Below are 13341 nucleotides of genomic sequence, written 5' to 3'. Positions count from 1 at the left end.
ACATATATGCGCGCGCGCGCGCGCATGTGTGTGTGTGTGTGTGTGTGTGTGTGTGTGTGTGTGTGTGTGTGTGTACAGAAGTCAAAGCAGTAACTTCATCTACCATAGAATATTTTTGCTATTTTTAGAAATATGAAATAATTTATTTATTGAAATTGCATAGCATCAAGAGAAATACAATATACTACTAATAATTTTTCTATAGATGAAGACACTTGAAAATTTTGAAGTCACCTTCATTTTTTAAAATGGAATTATATTATTTTTTTATATAGTATGATTGCTCTAATTATTCTGCATATGAAAGTAAGATATCAAAAAATCAATAGTTTACGAGATTTTATACTTTATTCTTGCACATTTTCACATAAAATGTTAAATATCTTGTAAACTAATTACTTTTTGATAATCGTACCTTAATACTTTTATGAACAGAATAATAAGATGAATTGGTGTAAAGAAAAGATGTAGTTGTTGCAAAAAATATGTAAACAAAGTAGATATTTTTATAAATAACTAATATTTTCTTTACATCAATTGATCACCTCATTATTCTGTTCATAAAAATATTCAGATACGATTACATCAAAAAATTAATAGATATTTAACACTTTATGTCAACATGTGTCAGAATAAAATATAAAATATCTCGTAAACTATTATTGATACTTTTATAGCGTTTTCCCTTGGGATGTAGACTGGATATAGCTCTCCCTTTGGGACGATATAGGAAAATTCTACTTTGTGCATGAAACTTGCACTACACTGTAGCCATGGAAACATCGAATGTTTGTCTACCACCAGCCATGGAAACTACACTATCGCGCTACACTATCTGAATGTTGCACTAATGCTAAAGGAAACACGCTAATACACAGAATAACTAGAGAAATTATATTATGTTAAAAAAATCATATAATTCCATTTAAAAAAAATAGAGGTGACTTTGAAATCTCCGAAGCGCCTCTATCCATAGAAAAATTATTAGTAGCGTATTGTACTTCTCTTGATGCTATGAAATTTTGATAAATAAATTATTTCATTCTTCAAAAATAGCAGAAATATTGTAGATGAATAAAGTTATTACTCCAACCTATATTCCGAATTTATATGTTAAAACTTCGAAAGTGTGTAGGGAATTGATAAACCTAGAAAAAAAGTCCTTTAAAGTTATTTGCTTTTGGAGAAAATCGCAAAAAAAAGACATGCGTAGTTGCTTCTCGCACTATCTTTTAAATATTATTGTCATTGAAATCATACATAAAAAACAATAATATTCCGTTTTCTGAAAATTTTGTTTATATTATTTATTTCTGCTTTTCTCCTATTAATTTATCATTTACTGATCAGAAACCATTGAGGGAATTATTCCTATTTTATACAATATCTACATTAAGCAAGTAACAACATGAATAAATAAATAATGTGAATCCATAAATAATAAATAAATACAAAAATAAAAACTATGTTTGTCTTTTTTTGCAATTTTTTCCAAAATGAAGTATGTCTCTAAAAAGATTTTTTTTCTTAGTTTATTGATTCTCTACATGCTCCTGAAGATATATGTATATGTTTTTAAAATAATAAATAATTTAAATAATCTTTCGCGATTTTTGATCAATTTGACGACATATATTTAATAATATAATAATGTAGCTAAAAAAATTTTATATATAACAGAAATTCATGAGTATTACGTTCATGCACTACATTATAATACCTGCACGTCGTTACTCTTATTATGATATACCGTCTGCATATCGTCCGAGTTCATATCTCTTGAAATATCAATTTCTGATACCGAATTTTCTGGCGAGTAATCGACGCCGCTCTCATTCGCCAAAAATGCGATGATCACTATTGTACCACCGTCTAAAATATCCTGAGGTGGATATGACAGATTTAATCCGTCGATATTTAGACTCGTCAATTGTTGAACATAGCCTAGAGATTTGGGCAGATTATACAACAATTTATTGTGACTAATATCGAGAATGTTCAGCTGCTGCAGCTGTCCGATGCCATCAGGCAGCTGCTTCAGGTTGTTCCTCGAGACATTCAAAATTATTAACTTATTCAAGTACACTATTTCATTGGGCAGTTTGCGGATGTTGTTGTCTTGCAAATGAAGCTCCTGAAGAAAACAAAAATCATAATATTTTAATATTATCGATGCTATATCTAGTAAAAGTTGTAATATATATATATATATACATATATATATATATATATATATATATATATATATATGACTTAACTAATTATTTATTTGCTAATGGAAAGAACAGGAGGGAGAGAGAGAGAGAGAAGAAGAAAAGAATATGAAATATTATTTTAAAAAGAACTATAAAGAAGTGGTAGTCTAGCTTTTAGCAGCTAATATTGTTTCAGTGTTTAAATAATTGATTCATAATTAGCTTCTCTTACTTTGTTAAAAAAACTTTTCATATTTTGTTTCTTGTGTCTAATAATACATTAAGATTTTATATTGCTAGAAAAATTCTACAGTTTTCTATCTTCATCTTTATATATTTCATCTTTTATAATAATCATAGGGGAAATAAATAAATTTTTTTCTTATTTTCTGAATCTGATGAACCAACCTTAAGGGATGAGAGATGCTTAATATCAGAAGGTAATGCGTTAAACTCGTTTCCATGAATGTCTAAGACAGTCAACAATGACAAGTCACATAAGGCACCTCCACCCGAGAGTGAGCTCAGTTTATTATCATACATTAACAAGATCTTTTTTCGGAACACTTTGCAAAGTGAATAGATGCCTGATGGCACATTCTTCAAGGCACATTCCGATACATCGAACACTGGCTCCGGGTTTTCCCTGGCCTGTTGTACAAAATAAATAATTGCAAATGCACAGAATATATTAAATTACTAATTTATTTATTTTTTATTGCTATTTATTAATTGCTATTTATCTATTGTATTTAATTATATGTTTAACATTATTAATTTATACGAAGACAATTGTAAAGTAACTGGCATTATTTGATATAATTAATCATTACGAATAATTAATTTAAATAATTTTGAAAACAATATAATCAGGACTCTTTTACATAAAATATAACATTAAATTAAATTAAATTGGTACAAAAAAGGCTTTCTGTGTTCTATCAACTGACTCTTATAGTTTTTTTGCTTACTTAATTAAATAATTTTAATTAGTTATAAGTAATTAATTAGTAATTATTCATTAATCAACAGTAAAATCTCTTCGTCATTCTAATCCCAATCTACACAAACCTAATTTATAGATTTGTCTATTTTATTTTATCGTCTGCATATACATAATTTATTTGTTTAGTTGTTAATAAAGATACGGTAAAAGATCCAGATACTGACTAGTTAATTAATTATTAATTTGACTTGAGTCACGAATCATAACCTTAATTCGTGGAATACGCACCAGATACAGTTTGTACTCGAGCCGCGCCTTATAATCGACTTTAGTCATGCTCCCGTGCTTTCTCGACATCCTTGCTCAGCATCCGTTGTCATGACAAGGAAATAAATAACGATTTCATCTCCCACATCTCCATGTGATAAACAGCGATATAGCACCGAACCTCCCTCGATGAGGTTCGAGCTGACAATCAGCTAGAAATGTTGGAATCAGCTGTCCGTTCTTTTAAAGTGCACCGTTTGCACCTGTGTCATTGTTCTTTCCCCTTTTCCTTCACTTCTGCAGTTGTATATGTGAAGCTAGGGTGTTCCTAAAGTAAGTGAATTTCAACGGGAATATACTTGGCTATACTGATTATTTTGAAAGTCTATCTGAAAAATGTTATTCTATAAATGAAGTGTACTTTTTCCGAAATATTATGTCATTCAGAATGGGTCACGTGTGAAAATTATAAATTTGTTCTTTACAGTTAATTTAAATTTCTTTCATCTTTTTTTTCTCCAATCTACTTCTTTTATCTTTTAATGTAAAATATCTAATAATTATATTATTTTATTTTAATAATTAATTAGACTAGTTTGTTATAAATATAAAAACACATAGAAAATTATATTTTTTCCACTTGAGATAAAATATATATATTAGGGTACATAATTAGACTTTAAAGAGAGATAAAGAAGAACATAAAAGAATAAATATAAAAGACACTATTCATAATCCAATCAAGGCGCTTAAGACAGTCTTAATGAAGATCACTTATTCCACGAAGATTATTTTTATTTTAAGATTATTTTTATCTCTAGATGTCTATTCATAATTCGTGAATAAAATGATCTTTATTAATCCTTTATTAATCCTTATATATAAAAAAGCAAAGGCTTAAGGTTGCTTCATTTATAGAGTTTTCAAGAAAAAAAAGAAGATTATCTTCACAAGACTTTAGCCTGTTCTACAATGTGTTTTTTGTTTCCTGTTTCTTATTTTTTGTTATTTTTTTACATCTGGTCTTTTTGTCTCTTATCTAATATTTTGTTTTATATCGTCCGAGATAAAAATTAATGAACTTCGAAAAAAACAAGAAATATAATTGTCAATAAAACGGTGCAAAAGAGAAAAAAGCAAAAGATAAAAAAACAAGAAATAGAAAACAAAGAGCACATTGTAGAATAGACTTTTAGATCAATCCTTTCTTCTTCTTGCTGCTCGATTAATTGCCGATCGATCGCATCCCAATTTTCGCGCTAACTTCACGGTTCTGATTTCACGGAAATCACGTGCGCTTCTCGCGTTTTCAATTCGCGCTTCCCCTCCGCTGCTATTTAGTTTTTAAATTCGCAATAACGTATCGCGATTCGAAGGACAGCAATTTTACGGACAGACTTCGCGATTGTCTTAGAAGAGATAACAAGAAGACACGAGGGAAGAGAAACGGAAGGAGAAGGAAACTTAAATTCGCTTTGGCTAGTAAGCATCGGTCATTGATAACATGAGTGTTGCATAAGCGACTACTAATTTAAGTAGGTGGTGTTTATTTGATTATGATCATGATGTTTATTTTTCTGCTGGATTGCTAACTGAATTAGATTCTTGCCATCGTATTACTTGAGATGCTGATACTGTCAGCACCGCATCCAATACGATGGCAAGATTCTAATCCAGCTAGGATAATTGTCTATTACTATGCCTGTCCCTATTAGTGTGCTTTTGTATTTCAATAAGCCATAAAGAAAGCACAAATAAATAAGAAAAAATATTTTATTTTTTAACTATTAAAGTATTTTAAATATTTTTGAAAGATATGAAAAATGTGAATCCAGTAATACGTATCGCAAGTTTCCTTATTAGTGTGTCCTGTATTGGAGCTGAGAATTGTGTTATGAATGTACATTGAATTAATAAGTATAATTGAAATAATGATTCATGTAATATTAATTTAACCCATTAGCTTCAATTTATTTACCTGTTTTAGTAACTATATGTTAAAATGAGTCAAATGCGAATAGGCACAAAAATTAATACATATTAATAGGGGACATATTAATAGGGCCATCGCTGCTTGGAGAACTCACTTATAGGGACAAAAATATGTTTTTTATTTTTATCAAAAACATTATAACATTATTATGTTAAGTATTAACATTTTTTAGATTAAAGAAATATTATAAAAAAAAGAAATAGTTAAAAAACCGATATTGATTGCAAGCAGAATAAAATCAAAACTATAATATTTAATAATTAATTAATTCGGTAACAGGCATATTGGCTAAAAGATACATTATAATAGAGACAATTACTCTAGCAATCTAATAGGAAAACAAGCATTGTGTATCGCCGGCTTTATTTAAATATCCAACGTATTATACTAATTTATTTAGATATTTGAATTTTAAATATATCTAACTTTGGCTACAGTCGAGCCAATGTTCAAAACTTTCAATATCGACAGGTTCAATGATTTAACTTAATAATTTGCGTTTGAACATACGGACGTATAGTATATTTTTTGAATGTATGGATACATGAATATACATTCGCATTTACACATACGAAGAAAAATATTCAACTCTGTAGAAAAGAATAAGAAAAGGATCTGTTCTCTTTAATTGCACTTTTTATCTCTTTTTTTCTTTTCTCTTTTATGGCTTTATACTGCATCTATATATTATTCTTATCTATATATTATTCTTGGTGCGAAAAGTGTGACGCAGTATAATTAAAAGAACAAATTTTGTGGCTTTATGCTATAAAATATTACTGTACTTGAAAATGCGTTAAAATGTTCCGATATCAAATCGGATATTATCAGAAATGATTTAAAAAATAATTCAAAAATAATTCGGAAATATAAAAAGATCGAGAAAAAGGCAGTAGGATTTTATTTACGGCTTAATAGGAACCATTCTAATATCAGGTAATTCGGTTTTGTGCCTGTGACTTTACCGTGTGTGTCTAATTTATTGTTATTATTAATTATTATTATCAACGCGTTATTTATTTCTTGATAATAATATTTAATAATTTACAGCTATCTCGTAATCTTTCTTCTATCTCGTAATCTTATTCTATATATATAAATTACATAAACAAATAAAATGTTAACAATTAAAAACTAATAACGTTAACATTAAAAAAATAATAAATCATATATGCGAATTATATAATATATATGATAGAGATATACGTAATTTATTAATTTTAATAAATTGCATATATAAATCACATATATGTACATATGTTTCGTCGCATAAAAACAACGATGATCGGTCCATTAAAAAAGTATCTACAAAATAAAAAAAATCAATAAAAAAAAACAATTCAACAAACAATTCTCATTGCAAATCCTGTGAACATTCCTTCTGTCGCAGTCGATACTCCGTCGGTGTTAGCATGCCTCTGAAATATACATTTTCCTAGTCACGCATAAGTATATACAAATTGCAAGCATTAAATATAAATGAATTCTATTTTCTCTCTCTCTCTCTCTCTAAAGCTGATTCTATATAATAGGATCGTAAATAAGCCGTGGGAAAATTGATCAATCACAATCGAATGTGATATGTATGATTGGTCAATTTCTTACGGTTTACGACCTTATTGTATATCGACCTAAAAATCGGATCATTCTATTTCATGAAGATGTTTTTTTAAAGTTCTTAAATATACCTTGAGATAAATTGTTTCATGAACAATGCCACATATTTTCTAAGTTCTTTGAAGTGGACTCTTACTCTAAAGAATGCAAATTGAGGTCTTGAAAAAGATTGGCTCAATTTTCAATCTTTAAGAGTGAGATTTTATCCTTTAGAATGAAATTCATTCTAAAAGTTTTTAGAGAGTATATTATACGCTAATTATTCTAATGTTTTTTTTAAACCTTATTAAATTAGATTTATTGAATTAGATTTTTTTTATTAATTGGATTTTTCTCGATTTGAACGATTATCCGTTACCTTAGAACTGTGTCGAAGGACACGCACACACCCTTATCACACATCCGCCTGTAAAGATGCCAGCATTCCTTTTCCTTCGTCGTTTGAAACTGTGGCTCCGAAGGCAGTATCACCTCTGGTGGCGTCTCTTTTGCCGGTATCGTCTCTTTAGGAAATTGTTCGACCTGTATTTACATCGAAAATATATCATATTAAAAACAAAAGCACGCAGAATTATAATAATAATAATGATAATAGCAGTAATAGCAGTAATAGTAATAATATAATATTACTGAAAAATATAACATAAAATTATTCTACGATATATTATATCCACAGACTTCTATAATTAGACTGCTGATTCAATATGATAAAAAGAGATGAAGCTAATTTCGAGCTGTCCTTGTTTTAGTTTATATATACGTGTATGTATACGCGTATATATGAACTAAATTCTATCTATAAGTGTCACGTGAATTTATGTGAAAATAACTACGTTATTATCCGTAATGTATAATTTATGCATGTGAGAGTGACTGAACATAAATATGACGCTGCCTAGCGCTGTTCTTTAAACATAGAGGCGAAATCGGCAATCTGCACATAGAAGTCTGTGATTATAACGTATAAAATTTGCTTTAATTTTATTTAGCGTAATTTTTTTTACTTTTGAAAGCGGTGTGTCGATCGACGGAGCTGGAATCGCGACGAGATCGATTCGCGGTATCGCGAGAGATATCCTCTGATCTTTTGTCTCCATCAGCACATTATTCGTCCGCTCTGCTATTCTGCAAACATATTTTCTTGAAAACATATTTTCTTTCTTTTATCTTCCCCTTTTTCATATAACCACATTGTAGGATTATAAAATCGTAAGGTCATTAAATTAACATGTCTATATATTTCGAACACATTTTTAATCAAGCGTATTTTTGATAGATTGACCTTAACGTGTTGACTATTAATTATATCCATTTGTATAATATTAAAAATATATATATGATAAAAAATTTTTTATGAACAATTTTACATCTTTACAAATCTTTAAATTTTCAAAAGATCTTCTTTGAACCATCCATATCTAATGATAATAGGAAATAAGATATTAATAGAAAATCTTCTTATAAGAAATTATATATAAAGTAACATTTATCAATAAATAATTTATTTACATACATTTAAGAATTACGGAAATATTTTGATAATACAAAACGAGAAACGAAGAAATAGAATGAGAGAAAGGGATTTATAAGATACAAAATTGTGAGAGAGTGCATATTTGTTTTATAAATTGCAATTTTTACATCACATATTTATCTATATTTATCTATATTTATTTATATTCAATAAATTATAAATTGACTCTCTTTTACGCGGAGAACCGGATCGATAACAAATTTATATATAGTAATTTAGAACATCAATACATTAAGTACTGAACGCATCACTGTTTCAACATGTTACTCTTTTTTATGTAATCAATCTTAAGTAAACAAATTTATACAGTAGGTACTACATCGTTTAAAAATTTCCGTATAATTAGTTTTATAATTAAAATACCTAACTAGATGGCTCTAAAGAGAGAGAATTAGATACATTTATTATAATATTAGAACTATTCAAATCATGCCAGAATTTATGTACAAAGAGGAGTGATTGTGCATTCGGTTATTTTTAATGTAATGTTCAATTTAATCAGTTCGGGTTTTAATTTCTTTAATATTACTGAAGATGATGACATTAAAGATCGAAATGTTTAAATTATAATTGTTGACTTATATTTACTGTTTTGTACATAAAGTTCGCATATGATATCTAATGTGGCTCGAATAGCCCTAATATTGTATAATACTGAAGCAATTAGTTTTAAGTAAAATATAATTTTATCTGCATATCTAATCTGTTACCTATGGATCTTTCAACTTTTATCTATTATTAAGTTCACAATCCAATTGTATTATAATAACTTTTTTATTTGTTGAGTGAACTGGTTATTTTTATAAAATTAACTCAGACTTAGTTACTTGGCCATGTACCTAACCACTGTAATCGATGCGCATTCAATTTGAATTGAATGTATCTTCTATTTGTGTCTTCTACTGAGAGGTCGAGATATTAATTGAAGTAAGTATATTTAATTTGGATAGAAAGACCCAAAGAAGAGCCGAAATGTTTGTTGATTTTATTTTTATTAATTATTAAATGGATTTTATTTGTAACTATGCCTAATTAATTGTGCTTAGTTGTCATTGCGCTTTGTATAATATTATTCATAAATTGCAAAGTTTAGTATCAGTTTCTGAGTTCAGCCTAGAGATAAGCGATACAAAAAAAAATATCAATATTTATATCGTATCGTGAGCAGAAATATTAAGTTTGTTCGCACTGTATGCTCTAATATGTTTCAACTCCCTTTTACATAGCTGTTATATTTTATACAACGCGCTCATTGAACATTGGAGAGAATTGTGGTAGAAGCATGTTGGAGCCTACACTTTTAGAAATCTCGTTATGAATTTTAGTAACATACTTAATGCATTTTTCAGTTATCTTATAAGCTTCCATTACGGAAGCTTGTGGTTATAACTGATAAGCAATAAATGGTCTAAACTGAAAACTAAAGTAATAAATGTAATGAACGTATGCATTAAATTTCATGTAAATTCACATAAAATTTTATGAAAAGTGCATTAAATTTTATGTACATGTATGTACACAAATATAATTTTCAATTACAAATACATTAAATTTGTAATTTAATTAAGGGGGGAAATACCTTTAGGAAGTTAAAAAAACGACAATTTTCAAGTATTTTTTAAATAAAAAATATTTGGCTAATTATTTCCAAATTTTTTATGCTACTTTGTCTATCTTTTGAGTAAATATATATATATATATATATATATATATATTATTTTTTACAAATATTAAAAGATACTGAAGCTGCAACGCCGCAAATAACAGAGGTGTGAATTGCCAATTGGTGGGACACCAATGTAGCTCCTGTTGTATTGATCCGAAACAGACAGAAAAAAATTTTTTAAGTTAAATAACAATTTTAAGTCAATAACGATGATCGTGGAACCTCGCGACTGAGAAATACTGTTGAATTATGACATTAGAATCGACAGAAGACCAACTTTTGTTGATCTCAACGTTAATCAAGGACATATAGCGATCCTGGTAGATGCTTTGCTGATACAACGATCATATAATGTAATGAAAGATTTCAATCAACAAGATCCGCTGGTCTTTCATTTTGGATATAAAAATTCAGGGGACAATTTAGCACTGTACGTGTCACTTATAATGCGTTTAGGTCTATTTGTGTCTTTCACTGAGAGGTCGAGATATTAATTGAAGTAAACTAGTATATTTAATTTGGATAGAAAGATGACCCAAAGAAGAGCTGAAATGTTTGTTGACTTTATTTTTATTAATTATTAAATGGATTTTATTTGTAACTATGCCTAATTAATTGCGCTTAGTTGTCATTACGCTTTGAATAATATTATTCATAAATTGCAAAGTTTAGTATCAGTTTCTGAGTTCAGCCTAGAGATAAGCGATACAAAAAAAAATATCAATATTTATATCGTATCGTGAACAGAAATATTAAGTTTGTTCGCACTGTATGCTCTAATATGCTTCAACGCTTTTATATAGCTTATATTTTATACTCCAACGCGCTCATTGAACATTGGAGAGAATTGTGATAGAAGCATGTTGGAGCCTACACTTTTAGAAATCTCGTTATGAATTTTAGTAACATACTTAATGCACTTTCCAGTTATCTTATAAACTTCCTTTACGGAAGCTTGTGGTTATAACTGATAAGCAATAAATGGTCTAAACTGAAAACTAAAGTACATAAATGTAATGAACGTATGCATTAAATTTCATGTAAATTCACATAAAATCTACTTGGGTACATTACAAAACAGATATAAGGTCAAAGTGTCGAGGATCATTATAAATATTCGGCTTGGAATAAATAATTGGGTCAAAAAAAATTACAAATTATTTATGTACGCCGCATATGTATTCGAGGTGAATGTGGTGGTGTAGTTTTTGTAATGAATTAAAAACTCTATAACAAATTAAAGATATGCCGCATTTTGAAAATAATCTTTCTAATCTTTATAATAAGCCGAAAATTAGAGGAAGTAATCCCATTGAAAATTGAAGATAAGAGAAATCAAAGTATTAGAGAATATTTTTATGGTTCTTGGACACCGTTGTATTCACATAGTTTCAAAGTAAAGTGAAACGAAGCGAAATTATACAAAATCGGAGCGTCTAATTTATCAGCCTCTCACATGCTATCGAAGGACAACTTGATAAAACTGGAAGCCGGGATCCAATTTGTTGCATCATTTGCTGTCCGTTCGTCGATTCTCCCAAAGATGACGTTGTACAAACTAACGTAGTCGGATTCGTCTGTGTGACTAATGTAGATGTTGTCAGAGAAACGTTTACAGTACTTAGCCTGCAATCTGGGCCATTATCGAATACAGTATTATTATTGTCAGACATACAATTTATGAAATTAAATATAGATGATTTTTGACTGTTACTACAGACAGGTAATATAAAGTTAATCTATATTGAAAAGCTAGCATAAAATGTAATAAAAAGATAAACAGTGAAATAAAAATAATTTTCTAATAATGGAGTTATAATTTTTTAACTGTTACAGACTTGGCTGTTACTAGGGTGCCAAAATTAAATACAGTGGTGATAATATTTTATAAATATTTTATAAACATTTGTATATTATTTAAATGTATTATATTTAATATTTGACGAATAATTAAGGAATAAAAATTAGTTTCTGAGCATCTTCTCTAAACTATAAACAAGCAATCCACGCATATCGCGGATGACATCAAATATGATCGAAGTTTAGCGAAGGTACCAATCGAAGGACGTACCATGATCCGCGGGATGCGAACATTCACGGTCGTACCAGTCCGTTACCAACCAACTCCTTCCTCCTTCTCTACCTCCTTCTCCTCCTCTCCTTTCCTTCCTTTAACATTGTTACAACGCCCCACTTTATTTTTTTGACGTCAATATCATAAATCGTAGGCCAATCGAACTTTTTATCCTTCCTCTTTCCCTCTACGCCTTATATATAGATTAAGATACGAAGATAGCTCGATTACTGCAAGTCAACGGGTTTCATTTAGCAATTTCTTTGCACGGCTGTTTGCTTTTGCTATCCTTTCACGAACTTTCATTATTTCTATAATTTTATATAATGCTTTCATTCCTAAGGGGAATAATTCCTAAAATAATAAAATCTTTGTTATCCGAATTTTAAGTTAAGTAATGACGGACTAGAATAGCAAAATATATCGTGATTTTAGAATTCGAAACATTCGGTAATGCTATCGTTTGTCGTATTGCTATATTATATATTCATATCATGACTACATGGAAAGAACAATTTTTCTAAAATATCTAAAAATTTAGTTAGATACAAATCTGAAAATTTTGTTGAATATCAAAATGATATAGGATGCACAATTTGATTAGAATATCAAAATTTTTTGTAACACTGTTCATCATATGTCAATTTTTTATATAATCATTTATGTGGTCCAACAAATTACTTTCTGAATTGTACTTAAATTTTTTAAGAAATTGATTATAAGCAATTGATCAATCACAGGATTGATAGGCTTTTTACAATAAGTTATTAAGTTATCTAAACTTTAAGTAGCCCGTAAATCTTAAGCCATAAGAAATTGATCAATCATAATTGATTATTCTTCTTATATTCAATTGTGATTGGTTAATTTCTTACGGCTTAAGATTTACGGGCTTTCTACATTAAGTCATTACCTAAGTTTTAAATCTTAAATTATAAGAAATAAACTAATCACAGTCGAATGTAAGGAGAATAATCGATTACGATTGGTCAATTTCTTACAGCTAGTAGTAATGACTTAGTGTAGAAAGCTTATTAAGGATGATTCAT

At 28.7% G+C, this 13341-nt stretch overlaps 2 protein-coding genes across 2 annotated transcripts in view; both read right to left on the bottom strand.

The window, feature by feature from the left end:
* LOC105626182 (E3 ubiquitin-protein ligase LRSAM1-like) overlaps nucleotides 1-3498 on the bottom strand; it is a 6536-nt gene extending 3038 nt beyond the window's left edge. The window contains exons 1-3 of the mRNA XM_012207492.1: nucleotides 3430-3498; nucleotides 2604-2846; nucleotides 1721-2134 (exon numbers count right to left, since the gene is read on the bottom strand). Of these exons, the coding sequence (XP_012062882.1) occupies nucleotides 1721-2134; nucleotides 2604-2846; nucleotides 3430-3498 (726 nt within the window). The remainder of the gene's footprint in view (nucleotides 1-1720; nucleotides 2135-2603; nucleotides 2847-3429) is intronic.
* Nucleotides 3499-6755: 3257 nt separating this feature from the next.
* The window catches only part of LOC105626046, a 12340-nt gene continuing 5754 nt past the window's right edge, over nucleotides 6756-13341 (bottom strand). The window contains exons 6-8 of the mRNA XM_012207359.1: nucleotides 8023-8143; nucleotides 7377-7540; nucleotides 6756-6819 (exon numbers count right to left, since the gene is read on the bottom strand). Of these exons, the coding sequence (XP_012062749.1) occupies nucleotides 6756-6819; nucleotides 7377-7540; nucleotides 8023-8143 (349 nt within the window). The remainder of the gene's footprint in view (nucleotides 6820-7376; nucleotides 7541-8022; nucleotides 8144-13341) is intronic.

Source organism: Atta cephalotes (assembly GCF_000143395.1).
Source record: "Atta cephalotes unplaced genomic scaffold scaffold00004, whole genome shotgun sequence".
Classification (NCBI taxonomy): Eukaryota; Metazoa; Arthropoda; class Insecta; order Hymenoptera; family Formicidae; genus Atta; species Atta cephalotes.
This window is presented reverse-complemented; position numbering and strand designations above follow the sequence as displayed.